The sequence below is a fragment of the Vipera ursinii genome (genome assembly GCF_947247035.1).
Source record: "Vipera ursinii genome assembly, chromosome: 1".
In the NCBI taxonomy this organism is placed as follows: Eukaryota; Metazoa; Chordata; class Lepidosauria; order Squamata; family Viperidae; genus Vipera; species Vipera ursinii.
The window spans coordinates 192699763-192718551 of NC_139512.1; the positions used below are offsets into that span (position 1 = coordinate 192699763).

Sequence of the window (18789 nt, forward strand, 5' to 3'; positions counted from 1 at the left end):
ACAGGCCGGATTTTGAAGAGGCAGAGGAACTAGAGATCAAATTGCCAACATATGCTGGATCATGGAGAAAGCTAGGGAGTTCCAGAAAAACATCTACTTCTGCTTCACTGACTATGCTAAAGCCTCTGATTGTGTGGATCACAACAAACTGTTGCAAGTTCTTAAAGAGATGGGAGTACCAGACCATCTTATTTGTCTCTTGAGAAACCTATATGTGGGCCAAGAAGCAACATTGAGAACTGGACACGGAACCACCGATTGGTTGAAAATTGGAAAAGGAGTCCGGCAAGGCTGTATACTGTCGCCCTGCCTATTTAACTTATATGCAGAGCACATCATGAGAAAGGCAGGGCTAGATGAATCAAAAGTTGGAATTAAGATTGCCAGGAGAAATATCAACAACCTTAAGATATGTCGATGATACCACTCTAATGGCAGAAAGTGAAGAGGAACTAAAGAACGTCTTGATGTAGGTGAAGAAGGAGAATGCAAAAGTGAGCTTGAAACTCAACATTAAGAAAACCAAGATCATGGCATCCAATTCTCTCAATTCCTGGCAAATAGATGGGGAAGAAATGGAGGTAGTGACAGATTTTATTTCCCTGGGCTCCAAGATCACCGCATATGGGGACTGCAGCCAAGAAATTAAAAGATGCTTGCTCCTGTGGAGGAAAGCTATGACAAATCTAGACAGCATACTAAAAAGCAGAGATGTCACCCTGCCAACAAAGTGCATATAGTCAAGGCCATGGTATTCCCAGTTGCAATGTATGGCTGTGAAAGTTGGACCATAAGAAAGGCTGAGTGCCAAAGAGTTGAGGCTTTTGAACTATGGAGCTGGAGAAGACTCCTGCGAGTCCCTTGGACTGCAAGGCATTTAAACCGGTCAGTCCTAGAGGAGATGAACCCTAACTGCTCTTTAGAAGGCCAGATCCTGAAGTTGAAACTCAAATACTTTGGCTACCTAATGAGAAGGAAGGACTCACTGGAGAAGAGCCTAATGCTGGGAAAGATTGAGGGCAATAGAAGAAGGAGACGACAGAGAATAAGGTGGCTGGATGGAGTCACTGAAGCAGTAGGTGTGAGCTTAAATTCAGTCCAGAAGATAGTAGAGGACAGGAAGGCCTGGAGGAACATTGTCCATGGAATTGTGATGGGTCGGATATGACTTCACAACTAACAACAACACCAAAATTCCAATTTGATGTAATTGGATATCATAGACAACATAGATCTTGTAGATGTGTGGAGACCCAAAAATTCTGATACATATGAGAATTTGTATCAATGAGAATATACATACTTGGATGTTGCAAAAAGAGAGATAAATTTGTGTGTGTATGTGTATGTGTGTGTGTGTGTGTGTGTGTGTGATAATCTTAATGTGATAATCTTAATAAAGATACAGACCCAAGGAGGGTTTGAGCTGCAAGTAAAGTTTTTATGGAAACATTTTACGTAACATCAGAGAGAGAAAAGAGACAAAAGAAAACACAAGCCATTTTAGATGAGATAAAAATGAAAGAAGTATTTTAAAAATCCCCAGAAAACTACTTTACATTTAATTGAAAAATTACAATGACAATTGTTCCTGTTAACAGTAAGAGAAATGAAAGTAATAATAAATTATGCAAAACAAAAGAATGTTGAATTTGCAGATAGGCCAGACAAGTGATTGGCATATAAATTGAGGAAAGAGGAAAAAATATTAAAATTACAAGATGAATCACAATGATAACAAATAATTCAAAGGTGCAAAGATATTTTACGCATATTACTCTTTTAAAAATATATTTTATTAAAGGTTTTACAGAGAACATAACAAACACAAACTAATACAGGGAGGGAGGGAGAAGAGGAGGTAAGGAGGTGGAGGGAGGGAAAGAAGGAGCTTTTGATTTCTTTTTTAGCAAATACAAACTATCTCTTATTCTATGATTAAAAATAAAGTTAACTTTTTTCTATTTTGCAATTATCTAGTTGTCAAAATCACAGGTCATAAGTGAACCTTTTTTTTCCATTGCATACATAAAGTCTATAAGGGGTTTCCGGTCAGTCATAAATGTACATATTCTTTTTCTTTGATCACAGAAGTTAATTTAGTCATCTCTGCAAGTTCCATCATCATCATCAATGATTCCTTCACTGTGGGTAGTGTCAAATCTTACCACTTTTTCATCATTATGACCCTAAATTATACAAAGGAGAAGTTTTCCTGCCAAAGGTTGATCAATATTTATAATGACTTTAGCCAAGAGGTTTTATAGAACTTTATTCATGCAGATCAGTATGGATTTTTCCCCAAAAGTCAGTTGAGAGATAATATTAGAAATAATATTATGTATTAGATCAGGGGTCCACAACCCTCAGCCTGTGGACCGTTGCATAAGATAAGAATGTCCCTTGTCACCATTTCTATTCATATTTTCTTTGAAAGTAATGAACATAATGTAAGATACAAGAGAGGATGAGGTAATTGCTGGAGTGAGGATTTAAAAAGAAATAGATAACCTACAGGTCCTTATTGATGATTTGTGATAATTTTAGATGATCCTCTAGACAGAATGGAAAAGGTAAGTATTTGGTGCTCAATGGAAAAGGTAAGTATTTGGTGCTCTGACTTTTTGGATGGTGTCATTTTCTATGTTACATTGACATTAAGATTAGCATAGATTTTAAAAATCACTACATCAGGAGTATTATTTTGAGAATATGAAATAGATATAAACCCAGACAAATATCCTGGCAGATGTTTTACATGTTTGATAGCCATGGCCTGAATTATTCAGTATTGTTGACAGAAGAATCAGTGCAATAACAAGCAGTAGTGGTGATAGTGAATCTCCTTGAAATATTCCTCTCTTGATGTTAACCTCTCCCAATCTATCACCTTGAGCAGCAACCGGGTCTTCCATTGTGCCATTGATATCTGCACAAAGCTTCTGATGTTTCTATTGATCTCTGTTATTCTACTACTACTACTACTACTACTACTACTACTACTACTACTAGCTATTGCTTATTATACAGACAGTGTCACAAGAATTGAACTCCATTTTTAAGCTAGCTTTTACCTCAGTTCCACTTTTATTATGCTTTGCAAAGCAGCATGTAAGTTTTAAAATGTATGAGAAATCATAGCCTATTTCCAACAAGAGACTACACCTAACATGATTAGTAGAGAAGATTGAAAAAAAATCACAAATACACATATGGAAATGAAGGATTTCTAGAAACTGAATTGTGATTCATCTTATGAACGAGGCAGAGCACACAACATATAAGGCATGGGAGGAGTTGTAAACCCAATTGCTGGTGTCAAGTCCAGGTCTTCTTTTGATTTTCCACAGGGTGGTTGCAAAGTGAATCTTTGTAGGAGGCTGGTAAAGAACAGGAAGAGCTCCATTTTGGCAAGGGTCTCACCTAAGCAGATTCTCCGACCTGTAACAATGAACAAAGATGGGGAAACTGAGTTCAGTGGCTCTTCAATAACATTTTGCTGTTCCTGCCATGAAATAGCAGCTCACAGATGACAACATGCATGAAAACTAAAATAAAATGTTACAATGGAGCTTAATTGTATAGGAATCATGTAGTTTTAAAAAATGAACCTCAAGTAGATTTCCTCTACACTGAATCCCTGAAAATTATAAATAGTTACGGGTTTTTGACACTTTTTATAAAGTTGAGTGGATTGTTCTGATTAATGTTGATGTAATAATGTTATAAGGAAGAATCTGTTATTGAAACAGATCATTCACTATATACAAGTATGATAGAAGATGTTACCTGCGGAAAATGGCATGAATGCATCCCTTTTCACAAATTTTCCTTCAGAATCAAGAAAATGCTCAGGATAGAACTCATGAGGCTTCTCCCATTGGGATTCATCATGCAGCACGGAAGTCAGCAATGGAACTATGTGTGTGCCCTGCAGGTATTAATGAATTATTAAACAGTTAGCGCCTCTTTGGTTTACTCATAAATATCAAAACTTTAAAAGCCATCCAAATACATGAGTTTCCCAATGTGATGGGAATGGAACACCTTCCAGGTGAAGTGTTATGATTGGTTAGATGTCTCTACAAATAGCTCTGCAGAACAACACAACAGTGGACTTGCCAGTTAGGAGATTGTTTTACCTGTTAGAAAATTTCTTTGAAGGGAGGACAAATTTGGGGATTATCCATTTGTGCTCAAGAAGAGCTGCTTCTGAATAATAATAATAATAATAATAATAATAATAATAATAATAATAATAATAATAATAATAATAATAATAATAATTTCTTGGGAACAATTATGAGTTGAGTAGTTTGGGGATCAAAGAATAGCACTCTAAACGACTATGCAGCCTTTCTATGGACATTTGACAGGGAAAAGCTTCACCTTCTTGATCATTTTACACTTTAATCGCTTTACAACTTAAGAAAGATATTGTGAAGAGCAGTGAGGATTAAAAAATCTCATTGAGTCCCTTCTTTTTGAAATTAAGAAGAGAAAAAACCTATTTTAATGGATTTTAATTTAAAGGCAAAAAGCTTGGCAGGATTGTAATATTAGAAAGTTTCAAATGGAAAAGGAGGATAGAGATTTTTTTAAAAAATAGAATATTTTTTTTCCTTTGGTGAAAGTGTCTTATTGGTGGATTTTACAAAACAAGAAGATAAGAGCTAGACCACTTAATGTGACTGTGGAAAGCTAGCTGAGAATAGAATAGAATAGAATAGAATAGAATAGAATAGAATAGAATAGAATAGAATAGAATAGAATAGAATAGAATAGAATAGAATAGAATAGAATAGAATAGAATAGAATAGGAAGGGATTTTGGACATCTTCTAGTTGAGCCCCCTGTTCAAGCAGGAGAATCTATACCATCTCAGACAGGTGAATGTCTAGTCTCTTCTTAAAAACCTCCAATGATGAACCACCCATGATTTATGGGGGTAAGCTGTTCTACTGGTTGATTGTCCTCACTGTCAGGAAGTTTCTCCTTAATTCCAGGTTGCTTCTCTCTTTGATCAATTTCCAACCATTGTTTCTTGTCTTTCCCTCTGGTGCTTTGGTGAACAATATGGCCCCCTCTGCCTTGTAGCAGCCCCTCAGATACTGGAACACTGCTATCATGTCTCCCTTATTTCTTCTTTCTTTAGACTAGCCAAATCCAAGTCCTGCAGCCGTTCTTCATATCCACGCCTTTGATCATCTTAGTTGCTCTTCTCTGAATTTTTTTCCAAACACTCAACATCTTTTTTGTGATATGGTGACCAAAATTGGCTGCAGTATTCCAGGTGTGGTCTTACTAGGGTTTTATAAAGTGGTACTGATATTTTGCATGATCTTGCATGACTCCTGATTTGTGCAACTTTGTGTTCTGCACAGGTTGCCCCGTTATCTGCATTGTGAAGTCCTATGCATGATCACTCATGGCTAGTCATCTCCCAGTTGGATTACTCTGTGTGCTCTAACTAGGAGTACCCTTGAAGAGTATTCAGAAGCTACAGCTGGTGCAGAATGCAACAGCCTTTACAGTTCTGGGGGGGAGGGGGGTCACACAGTGGCACACAACATTACTGTTGTAGCATCTACACTAGTTACCAGTTTGCTTCTGTGTCCAATTTAAGTGGTTAGTTATTACCTTTAAAGCCATATATGTCCAGAGTATCTGAGGAGATGTCTCACCCCAGTGGGACAATCCCACACTACTCAAACAAGTGCTACAAACCCTCTCTATTAAGGATTTCCAGCAGGTAGTTTCAAGGAGAAAACCCTTTTCTGCTGTGGCCACAACCCTGTGAAATACTCTACCACCAGATGTTCCCACCTTCTGGAAGCATATTGAAACTTGGTTTTGTTGGTTGGTTTGGAGCCACTGGTGGGAGATTGGAAAATTATCAAGGGGAATTTAAAATTGAATCAAGAGAACAATTAGTAGCAGAAGGATATAGTTGGCCTTCTTACAGTTATGGATAGACAAAAAGTCATGGAAGATTATTTCAACATACTGTATGATGACAGCAGATGAGATTAGCACAGAGATGTAAAGATTAGACAGTAACCACAATGGAGGGAATGTTTGTGAAGTTGATAGATTTTGCTGAAATGTATAAATTAACCTCTTTGATTAAAGAAGAGACATTATCTACATTTGTTCTGGATTTGAAGTCTCTTAGGACTTTTTGCATAAAAATAAAAATTAAACTTTTGAGTTATGATGTAGGCAGGAATAGATTATAAAAAGAAGAGTAATATGATGCAACTTTAGAAAGAGAGGTCAAAATAAATTTGTACTTTTAACTGCTATGAAAAATATTAGAATATTTAGCTTCCCCCCTTTTCTTGCACTTTTTGCTTTTCATGTGATTTCCTTCTTTTTACTTTATTATTGTTTATTAGTTTGTATCAGCTTTTATCTTCTTGTTTAAATTTAAAAATTATACTAAAAAGATTGTGATTTAAATTTCAGGCATATAGAAATGTTGAACACTGATAGTTGTTATGGCATAACAGACATCAAACCTATCAATAGCATGATCTGGCTGGACATAATAATTAAGAGGGTGTGTGGATCATAACAAACTGTGGCAAGTTCTTAAAGAGATGGGTGTACCAGACCATCTTATTTGTCTCTTGAGAAACCTATATGTGGGCCAAGAAGCAACAGTGAGAACTGTTGTTTTTTTTTGAACCACTGATTGGTTCAAAATTGGGAAAGGAGTCTGGCAAGGCTGTATACTGTCGCCCTGCCTATTTAACTTATATGCAGAACACATCATGAGAAAGGCAGGGCTAGATGAATCAAAAGTTGGAATTAAGATTGCCGGAAGAAATATCAACAACCTAAGATATGCAGATGATATCACTCTAATGGCAGAAAGTGAAGAAGAACTAAAGAGCCTCATGTTGCGGGTAAAGAAGGAGAGTGCAAAAGTTGGGTTGAAACTTAACATTAAGAAAACCAAGATCATGGCATCTGGCCCTCTCAATTCCTGGCAAATAGATGGGGAAGAAATGGAGGTAGTGACAGATTTTATTTTCCTGGGCTCCAAGATCACTGCAGATGGGGACTGTAGCCAAGAAATTAAAAGACGCTTGCTCCTGGGGAGGAAAGCCATGGCAAATCTAGACAGCACACTAAAAAGCAGAGACATCACCCTGCCAACAAAAGTGAGTATAGTCAAGGCTATGGTCTTCCCAGTTGCAATGTATGGCTGTGAAAGTTGGACCATAAGAAAGGCTAAGCGCCAAAGAATTGTGGCCTTTGAACTATGGTGCTGGAGAAGACTCCTGCGAGTCCCTTGGACTGCGAGGCGATCAAACCAGTCAGTCCTAGAGGAGATCAACCCTGACTGCTCTTTAGAAGGCCAGATCCTGAAACTAAAACTCAAATACTTTGGCCACCTAATGAGAAGGAAGGACTCACTGGAGAAGAGCCTAATGCTAGGAAAGATTGAGGGCAAGAGAAGAAGGGGATGACAGAGAATGAGGTGGCTGGATGGAGTCACTGAAGCAGTAGGCGTGAGCTTAAATGGACTCCAGAAGATGGTAGAGGACAGGAAGGCCTGGAGGAATATTGTCCATAGGGTCGCGATGGGTCGGACACAACTTCACAGCTAACAACAACACAAAGCAACATTGAGTGAATAAAGCACTTAAATGAGACTAATCACCTTCGGAATGAAAAAGCCTTTGAAAGTTATATCCACTGTAGTTGCTCGTGCAACATTTCCTGGAACAATATCAGCAAACCTTTGAACTTCATGGATAACTGCATCAGTGTAGGGCATTTTTACTCGATGTTCAATCCTTGGCTGAGCAGACCCAATGATTCTTGAAATTTCTTCATATACCTTATCTAGGAAAACAAAACAATTATAAGATGTTTGTTAATGTTTTAATTTTGCACTAAACCTTGGATACATTTAACTGTGAAAGATAGGTATCATGAATTCAGATTTTCACTCAGATTTACAGAACAAAGGCCTGAACATGCATGGGATTTCCATCCGTATACATTGATCAATTCAGAGAAGATTTTTTGGAGCACAGACTCATATAGGAAGGAAATTGGAGCTGATCTCAAATGTGGACTCTGGATTCAAGCAATACAATTCCAATATCTTTCAACACTGCACCTTTTTTTTTAAAAAAAGAGATAACTAAGAAATTAAATGTAAAATCTATCGTACACCTATTGTATGTATTTTACATTGCAAACCTGATATTGCATAGTTATGGTCTTTTATATGTTAGTATTTCCCTTTGTAAATATGTTTTCTTTCTTGATATTTAATGACTGATTTACCTTTGTGTTTATATTTCCAGTCATAGAAAGAAATGAAATTTGTGTAATGCCCAAAGATAGGATAAGTTCTAAAAATGGGATTCCCTCATCCAAGATTTTTCTAAAAATGCCCACACTGCATAATATATCCTATATAAGAGAAGTGTTTTTTGTTTTGCTTGAATTTGGTAAAACTTCTGTTGTGAAATATGGTTTTTTTTTAAATTCCATTTATATCCCGCCCTTCTCCGAAGACTCAGGGCGGCTTACAAGCTTAGCAGTAATTTTGTTAATTTTTTGTTAATTTTGCCATTGCTGTATATTCTCAAACTTTAAATTCTCAGTCAGATATTGTCAGAATTGTTTTTTTTCTTCAAGTGTTGGGCAAAATTTATTCTTGCTACTGCATCTTACTGTTATTCAATGATGCTGACACTCAAACAGGCCGCATCCTGCTATTCCCTAAGGTGCACCGGAAATGGTGCAATTGCCCTCATGGTCCAGAATGCCTGAGGATTTGCTGGGTGCCATTTACCTTCAGACGGTGGTGGGTTGTTTTCTTTTCTGTTGACAGGCTCCTATGACCTACCCAGAGCAGCTTGAGTCCCATGAGTCTTTATTCTTTTCCACATCCTCTCCAGACACCCAAAATCACACAAAAGCATGCCCTGTTCTCATGTGATTTTCAGAGGCCCTTGAGGCTGTGCAAGAGCATAACCTTATTCTCACAGGTCTCCATAACCTCTAAAACTTGTGTAAGAATGAGGCATGCTTTTGAGAATAGTTGTCAAGTGTTGATAAATGCAGGTGTGTCATCCAAAACATTTTGGCATGTCACCTTTAACATGTGTTTCATAGGTTTGCCCTCACTGGCTTAGATAAATGAATGTTGCAGGTAACAAAGGATGTCCTACAGGAACTGTGCAAAGAAATTCCACAGCTTTCAAGACATCACTCCCTGTTTGCCATCAAGGGTCAGCCATGAAAATTTTCCTTTTGTAGATCATGTTTCAATGCATTATATTTTAATTTAACAAAATATTTGAAAAGTGAAACCCAGCCAAATGAAAACTGCTTACTCTGAATGTCAGGATATTTCATCATCAGTAGCATGGCCCAGCGCAATGTGGTTGAAGTTGTGTCCATGCCAGCAGCAAATAGGTTGTTCACAACAACAGTTAGGTTTTCATTATGAAAATAGCTTTCTGCTTTGTTTTTCTTTTCCTGAAATATATAAATAGTCTATCTAGGCATATTCAGTACACTTATATCAACCAAACAGCAGAGAGCTGGAGAACATTGAACAGTAGAAGCATCTCCCAGATTTTTGGATTTCGGTCCCCAGCTTTTAAATCAATAAAAAGTTTTGTGGGGATTGCAGTTCAAAACGCTGTAAAGTACTGAGCTCCCTCTGATTTGTGATTAAGACATTCATAGGAATGGAAATAATGAGCATGAAATTCTCCCAAAAGGTCTTCTAGTAATTCGTACTGGAGATGTTAGAATGACAAGATTCTAGGGTGGAAACTCTGCCAGTCAACTGACAGAATAATTACTTATGTTGACACCTGAGTGATGGCTAAAGAAGGCTATTGGAAAAGCCGAGGAAAGTATCTCCTTCCTTCCTTTCCCTCTGCTTTGAAGCCTCAGAAACTCAGTAAGCAAATAAATAATTTCCAGAGGGGGAAAATATCTCTGGTAAGCATTGGGGGATAAAATCTCTCCATCAAACTGAAGCTTCTTCAAACATGATAAAGCAGTTCAAATGAAGTATTCAGAAATGTTTTCAAAAGCCCTCCCAAAAAACTGAGTTCCTTCATGATCCAAAATAATTTCTTAATTGCCTGGCATTGTATCTATGCCTAAACAGGGCTTTCATTAAATAAGACCTTTACAACTACCTGTTGCTTTTCAAAATATATGTTGAGGAAAAAAAGACATGATTTGGGAGGTACCGGTATCTATTTTTAAAATAGATCTCATTTCTATTGTATCTCAGTCAAGGTATAGTAGCAGACATCACAACTCAGATGATTATGCCAAATTTAAATATATTATTATTATTATTATTATTATTATTATTATTATTATTATTATTATTATTATTATTATTATTGATGACGGTATTAGTAGTAGTAATAGCAGCAGCAGCAACAGGAACAACAATAGATTTCTTTAGAGGGGCTTCATTTAAACTGAGAAAATTTATATTTATATTTAAACAGATGCTTTATATTACAGGTAGCATTTTAATATAACCCTTAAAACGGGCTGTTTGGGGCTTTTTTTTTTTCAGGAAACTCCCTTGGTTTTCAATTTAGAAGTTTCAATTGTCAGTGAAACAACGAGATTTTATTTCCAAGTTTAAATTTATACCAAAAAGGATTGTTAATGAGCTACTGCTTTTAAGGTATCAGTATGATATGAAAATCTCATTTGGAATTACCAATAAAGGAGAATATATGTAGCTCAAAGTTGAAATGAGGGATTCTTGGTGCTCTCTGAGCTTGGTGGTTTTCTGTGCAGAAGTTTCATTACCCAAACTAGGTAACATCATCAGTACTAGTTAGTTTGTGTAATGAAACATTTGAAAAAACAACAACAACCAAACTCAGAGAGCACCAAGGATCCCTCACTTGGAATTTCTGACATAAAACAGTTCCTTACCTCTGCCTGTCGTACAAGAAATGAATCAATTAAGCTCCTCTGGTCATTTTCATCCAGAGCTTTGAGGTGTTCTATGAAAGTAGTCTTTATGAAACTAAACAATTCCTTTTTGTTTTTCAGAAGTATGGTACGAACACCAAAGAGAAAGCCAAACATGGGGAACATATTATAGAGCTGGAAAATACAAAACAGATAAAAAGAGTCATGAAGAAACCTGAATAATTTTCTTTTGGACAATGTGGACATTTTTATTAAACTATTCATATTTCATAGTGGGAAATGTTTGTTTTGCATACAGTATACAGTACGTATATGACAGGGTTTTTTCTGTCATAGTGAGCCTTTTTTCTGTCATAGCGAGCCTTCAAACACATGGAATACTTATTACAAATCCTACACTACGTTAAAGATAACACAGTGAACACACAATGAACTCTTTTTAAAATGAAAAAAATAATTTACCAAGACAGGAGGGCTTCCTGCAAGTTGGACATTTTCATTAACTAACTTTATTAGTCTTTGAAATGTGGGATCTTCATACTCATATCGCTTGCCAAGTATAATGGACACTATGATATTGCCAACAGCGGAATTCATAATTGTTGTATTCTCAAATGGTTGTCCTATGTAGCAAATATGAAAATTAAACAAAGTTATTAAAATGAATTTACAGCTAAGAAAAAACACTAGCTTTAAAGGACTCTTCAATGGCAAAGTTTTCCCACCTCAGTCACAGTAAATTTTGCTAGGAAACTGATAACCAGTGCTGGAGAAAATGAAGATTTTGGACACAGGAATATTAAATAGGATTTGAGTGTTTGCGGAACTTCATTGGTAGGTCTAGAAGTAGACTGTTAACTTTTCTTCAGTAAATCTCTGAAGGTCTAGCTCCAGGTGAACCATCACAAGGAAATATCAACTCACCTTCATAAGATTCAAATGCCTTTATCAAGACCCTGCACTCTTCACTTATTTTATCCTCTATAGTCCTCTTGCCCATTCCATAGTCCCGTAATGCAGATAAGGTGAAGCGGCGCATCACTTTCCAATTCTCTCCATGAGAAAAAAGGATACCTAAAGAAAAAGTGCAAAACTAAAAGACATATTTGCACTACTGAAAATTTCTGCCATTATAATGAAGAGAATGTTTATGGAAGTTGTTTTTGCATTGTGCAGAGTCAGAAAGTTAGTGTGGGAAATGCATGTGAAGTTTCATGTGAAGCTTTTCTGTAACTCAGAAAATTACAAACATTCCTTTATTTACAAATTCTGTTTCTCCAACTATCCAGTGTGGAGACCAAATCATCCAAGGTTGGTTGAAAGAAATCAAGAAAAGTATAGGTTGAAACTTTGCAGAATTGACTTCAATTTTCTTTCTCTCCTTTTCAGTCCTATCTTATGGCAGGCAGGCTCTTAGTTTCTAACTTGCCACCTATCTTCTCCAACACAAATCTCCTATGCCATCTTCTTACTACTTTATTTTGTTTTATTTTCCACAGCTCTGGCCAGATATTGACAAGGTATACTGCCTGATAAATAGAATGAGAGAAGCTTACCAAAGCCCTCGCTAATTTCATCAGAAAGCTGGATATTTGGCCTCTCTGCAAATGCATCAGCGTGATTCACAAGAGCTTCCTTCACTGTTTTATACCCAGCCAATACCACTATTTTCTGGAATCCCAGTTGAATCCTGAAGACCGGGCCATATACTTTTGACAACTAGAATTGAACACAAGGAGGAAAAAAGAGAGATAACTTATTCTGATCACCATGAAAACCTCTTTATGCACAGTGACAGACATCAGATGGAAATCACGATTCACAGATATAACTATAAAATTTGTCTGAAAGCATCTTGTGTGGTACACTTGCTGTTCAGGGACCAGAAACCAAAGTTCTGCTGGAACAAGGTAAAAATGGCAGAATTGCTTGCTAGGGACGTCTTCTTGAAAGATGAGTGGGAAGTGGCAAAAATGGATCAATCCAATAAACTCATACAGAAATATACAGTACACCTATAGAGTTGGGGCAGGAAGCACAGTAGGGCTTGCAGAGGGAAATTGGGGATAATGGTGGAGAGGACAAGGGGAGAGAAGGAGAGAAATTGGAGAAAGTAGCAAGAAGCACAGTAGAGAGTGGTGGTGGGGATTCAGGAAGCCCACTAATAGAAGTGGTGAAACAAAGGAAACATTGGAGTAATGCTGCTGGAATTAAATGCATTGTTCCTGATGTGCCAGACTGTAAGAGACAACTCTTAAAATAAGTGCATACTATAAAATCCAACATTTATTACAGGACAAATTCATATAAATAACTTCCATCTGGATAAATTATTAGTGCTTTTTATTGCACAAAACTGTGTGGTTTAAAATACACTTCTCATAAATTTTCTATCATGCTATGTACATTGATTTACAGGCGTGGAAATTACCAGTGGAAGCCAGCACTGCTTTTTAGCCCTTAGTAGCATCTTAACCCTCAAAGAATGTCTGTCCTTGTGGTTTCAAATGAAGGTAGGTAGAAATCAATGGGGAAAAGCAATATCTAACTAAACTGTGATAATTATATGAAGGTTTCATATTCAGTTATAGAATACATGTTAGTTTAAGCAAGGGCTTCAGCTCCTTCCACTTTGCATTATTGCTTCCAAAACTCAGAAAATTAAAATATTTAATACATTGTGCAGTAAACATTGACTTTTGATAGACATACAGTATGTATTGTAATAGATTTACAAGTCAAGCCCAGAACTGGTTCATATTGCTATAGCAGATATTCAGATGGGCACTTTCAAATGAAACCGAAACTTCAAAGTTATTTATACTGCTAAGTTTGTAAGCCGCCCTGAGTCTTCGGAGAAGGGCGGGATATAAATGTAATAAAAATAAAAAAATAAATTTTGGTGTTGCAGTATTTTAGCCTGTGGCTCCAGATGTGGATAATAAACGAAAGCATTCTTATAGATTATGACCTGAGTTACTCTAAGAAACCCATTTCATTTCATGTAAGCAGGCAGGACAGGACTTTCTATTGACATAAAATTTGGAGAGAACATTTGTTTATATACCTTTCTTATACAAGTAGCCCTTGTATAAGATATTAATGCCACCCACCCCTTAAAAAAAACCCACTTCTCTCAATTTATCTATCCATTAATAGGATTATGTCCATGAAAGGGACAACTAACCTTGCCAAGATCTTGCAATTCTGCACATAATATAGCACAGTTACAATCACTATTAAACAATAACATAAATATCTCCAAAATCTCTTGACCCAATTTTGTCCGGTTGTTTTAGTTGTGTTCAGTCATAATTTCAGCACATTACCTTTAACATTGTTCTGTGTGGTCTTTTCATATCCATAATGTGGAGATTTCCAATAAAGGGTAAAATTCTTGGTCTTGGTGGAAGATTTTGGGAGTTGCTATTCCAGGAACTGTTCATTTTCAAAAGGAATACAGTCAGAAGAATAAAGAAGAGTGATATAGAAACAAGTTGAGTCCAATCCATTTCCTTTTAGTAAATACTTTCTGTAATATTTAAAATGGAAAATGCAGTACGATTTGATCAAAGATGGTTCGTATGCAATGCCTGCACAGATACCTGAAAGTGTTGCACTACCATGGATGTATTTTAAATATGTTTCCAGTGAATCATTATCTTTCCTGGTTTGCTACAGTTTGCTTTCCTTTGTTTCAATAGGATTACTTTGTAATTAAAATGGACGATACCTTAATTTTCTCCCAGTAAAAAACTTTAAAAAACTCATTTGGGCCATAGGTAAGCCAATGTCCATGACTGGTGACAATATTTATTTGCTATATAAAAGGAACATTGTGAAATTCATTAGGGTAATTATTGAACTTCAACTTGTGGAAGATATTTGAAAGTGTATTAATACTGATTTTGAGCCAAGTAAAGTTTCACAATGCAGCTGCATTTGGTAATGGAATATCATAAGCTGAATTGTATAGTTAGTAGAGGGTGTGGATTTTGTAAGCCTTGAGAAAAAGACTGGATTAGTTTGCTCTTGTTCAGATGATTCAATCAACCAATATTTTTGTTTTAATTCTATTTATATCCCGCCCTTCTCCGAAGACTCAGGGCGGCTTACAAGCTTAGCAGTAGCCTTCATTCTATGTATATGCCTGCTTATTAGGGCTTTCACACACACCCCAAGCGGCATTATTACAAAGTCAGCTTATTGCCCCCAACAATCTGGGTCCTCATTTTACCTACCTCGGAAGGATGGAAGGCTGAGTCAACCTTGAGCCTGGTGGGATGCGAACCTGCAATAATTGCAGGCAGCTGGTGTTACTTAAGGAGGCATTAGCCCACTGCTCCACCAAGGCTCTATATTCTCTTGTGTTCTTTACAGATAGAAAGAAACTGAGTAAAACATAGAACCCTTTTGCCAGTATTCTTCCTTTCAAAATATCACAGAATTGATATGGTCCAATTGAAGCCTATTCAGTGGCAGTCATGGTATTTCTGTGCCATTATTGCATCTGCAGAATGTCAGTCAGTGGCACCAGAATCCTGGTAGTGCAGTGGAGAGCCCTGATGGCACAGTGGTTAGAATGCAGCATTAGAGGCTAACTCAACCCACAATCTGGCATTCAAACCTGAGGGGGCTGGAGGCTCTATCATTCTGAAGTTGGTAACATGAAGACCTAGATTGTTGGGGGTAACTAATATGACACTGTAAACTGCTCTGAGAGCACTATAGAGCAGCATATAAAACCAAATACTATTGCTATTGCTATTAAAATGCCTCAGATCCTGTAGGACTTGGGTATGTGGAAAGTCAGAATGTAATTCTTAAGGATATCCATCTTACAGGAAGAGCAGTAGGAAAGAGGGTTAATATTAAGTCTTGTTTGTGGGATCTCTCTCTATGCCCAAGTCAAGAATGCCTTCCATTCTTATTGCTTTCCAGGACCTGATGAATACATGATTCTTCCAGATAGCCTCTTATTTTGGCTCCTACTTATTTGCCCATTTTTGGCCCCTACTTATTTGCCCATTTATGCTTTTCATTTTAATCCTATGTCAGCCAACGAGAGTCAGAACTGATAGCTGGGGGGGCATATAAAATGGTTTTTGGAGACTGATTGTGGTGCCGTTGGCACATATAATGAATTAATGTAATGCATTGCTTATTATGGTTCTCACTCTAATGTTATTAGCACCAGTAGAGTATCTAAAGTCTATTAGTAGTGAGCTCCATTAAATAAACTCAACATTCTCATGAATATCCTGGAAAATATATCTTTAAGGATTTCAAGTGTGCTTTCAGCCCTCAACTATATATCTCTGGTACCATCAATTCTAGGAAAGTGATAGATAAAGTAACACTTCTTGATGTCAGTAGAGAGCTATGGTGCTACTCTGAATCTTTTCTGTGAAGTAAACCAGATAATTATCTAGATGGCAAAATGAGAAATTGTCAGAAAAAACACAGAAACAGTAGTAAAAACAAGGAAACAGGAATCCTAGTTATAATCCATGGCACTACATTCTCAGAACAAATCATTACCTATTTAAAGATGAGAAAGTATTTACAGACATGCCCGTGGAAAAAAATTAAATTTTAAAATGTGTGGAAGTTCCCATGCAGATCTATAATCTTCCCAAAATACACAGAAGGGGGCTCAATTATTAGCATCATTTTTCTCTATTAAAGGGATTGAAATGGGTTGACCAAAGCCTCATTTAGCAAATCATTTTTGCAAACATTTTTTCTGCAATTTTATTTTGTTAGGATGGGTGGCTGAGTTCCTATTATCTTAAGCATGCCTTACTCTGGCTCTCAGATGTATTTCTTATAATATAATAGTGTAAGTGGTTATTTTATGTCGACATAATTAGATGGACCCATAACACGCTCGATGAGCAGAGAGCAGGAACAGCTAGGTTTATAAGCAGACTCTCCAACTTCCAGATTTCACTCTGAAGACGTCGGCAGGGGACCGACGAAAGCTAAGGCAATAGTGGTTTGTATAACAAACAGTTGTTATTAACAGTAAAAATCTGTTTTTACCTATCCCAGAGTTCAAAGATTTTGTACTTTCTAGCATAAATAATGCCTGGGATTTGTATTTTTAAAACTTTTGGAGATTTTATACACACACACACACACACACACACACACACACTTACTTACTTACTCACTCCCTCCCTCCCTCCCTCCCTCCCTCCCTCCCTCCCTCCCTCTTTCTTTTGTTTTACAATACCCATCTGTATTTTTCTCTCTGAATCTCTTTAAAATATTATGCTGGGCTTTCTAAATGTGTCTTAGTCCTAAGCCTATAGTTTAGCCCACAAATGCACATATACACATACATATATATACACATACATACACACACACACATCTCTATCTCTATCTATCTATCTATCTATCTATCTATCTATCTATCTATCTATCTATCTATCTATCTATCTCTATCCATCCATCCCTCCCTCCCTCCCTCCCTCTCTCCCTCTCTCTCCCACTCCCACTCCGTTGCCCTCCATGCCAATTGTCTATTGTCCTGTATTGGGGTGTTCACTTTCACCAAACAGCTATAATGGGCACAATTATGAAGAATGTAGTATTCAGTTACAAAATGAGTAATGCTTGCATACAAAATCTAAATCTGGGAGCAACATGCACCACTTTCCTAAATCTTTTGTATCCTTTACCCTTAGCTCTTTAGAAACATGAAATATAATTCCCTTTTATTTCCTGTCTTGCTGTCATGGCAAGCTCAGGCTCACATCAGGAGACAATGAGCACTCAGTTCCTCTAGTACTTGCTGTAGGAACCATGGCCTGAGGAGTTGCACTTAGATGAGGTTGGGCTCTCTGGTAACCAGCAAGCACAGCTGCCACAAGTCCCTGAGTCTCAGCTGCCACCCTATCCCTATCTTCAGGGCTCACCCTTTGAAGAGCAGAGTCACCCTGCAGGGCTCCTCTTCTATTTAAGAATGAATTATTAATTAACTATCAAGAAACAGCAAGCTCAAATCTTTCTGTGGATGACTGGCTTCATTCACCCACTCAGTGCACCTTCATCCCTGGATTGAAACCTCATGACTTTTATTCTAGATCTGTTGGCTGATGAGCCTTTCGCAATGTTTGGGCCCTTTGACTTCCACTGTTGTGCCTGCTGTTTTGAATTGGAATTCTTATTGCAAGCCTGCTGAACTTTAGAGGACTTGTTTGTCTACTGTGTGTGTGTGTCTACATGCCTTTGCACTCACATTTCCTTTGTGGCTTTTTTTTTTTACTTCCCAAAACTTATCAGTAAATTTTGCAACCATCTCTCAGTGGGTCTGTCTGTGTTTGGCCTGGTCTAGACATTTGATATAATTATAATAGCAGTCATAGTTCACCTCTTTCTTTTTCCAGTTTTTCTTGTTTAGTTTTCTTTACTTAAAATCACGAATGATTAGAATTCTGAAATCTAATTAATGGAAAGGTACTTCTGGATTTCAGGATCCTCTGTCATATAACAGAACACTCCTGCTCAGAATGGTTAATCATTGCCTTGGTTATGATTATAATCCTATTTAAGAATCAGAAAAGCAATGTGTGGACAAGCATTAAACACAAACATATACATATTCTGTATGTACTCTTTAATTAGAAACATCAAAGTCAATGTCTAATCAGGGGGTTAACTGTGAACATGATACATTAAGAGAGGAGCCAAGGATGAGCAAAGATCACTGCTCTGTTGTTGCATAGGACTCTATTATTGACTAACTAAACATGTTTAATAAGATTTCATGAATTCTTTCCTCTCAGCCATTGCTATAAAGAGGTTTTATTAGGAAAATGTGTAACT

The 18789-nt window shown here is 37.0% G+C and overlaps 1 protein-coding gene and 1 long non-coding RNA gene across 2 annotated transcripts in view; one reads left to right on the forward strand and one right to left on the reverse strand.

The window, feature by feature from the left end:
- LOC310632646 overlaps positions 1-18789 on the forward strand; it is a 1302393-nt gene that overhangs the window by 534582 nt on the left and 749022 nt on the right. The gene's annotated exons all lie outside the window — the stretch shown is intronic.
- Positions 3254-18789, reverse strand: part of LOC310632521 (uncharacterized protein) — a gene marked incomplete at its 3' end in the record, with an annotated part of 33060 nt that continues 17524 nt past the window's right edge. The window contains exons 11-20 of the mRNA XM_083349750.1: positions 17718-17916; positions 14283-14468; positions 12510-12672; positions 11878-12027; positions 11416-11576; positions 10954-11127; positions 9366-9510; positions 7673-7857; positions 3790-3931; positions 3254-3441 (exon numbers count right to left, since the gene is read on the reverse strand). Of these exons, the coding sequence (XP_083205876.1) occupies positions 3254-3441; positions 3790-3931; positions 7673-7857; positions 9366-9510; positions 10954-11127; positions 11416-11576; positions 11878-12027; positions 12510-12672; positions 14283-14468; positions 17718-17916 (1693 nt within the window). The remainder of the gene's footprint in view (positions 3442-3789; positions 3932-7672; positions 7858-9365; positions 9511-10953; positions 11128-11415; positions 11577-11877; positions 12028-12509; positions 12673-14282; positions 14469-17717; positions 17917-18789) is intronic.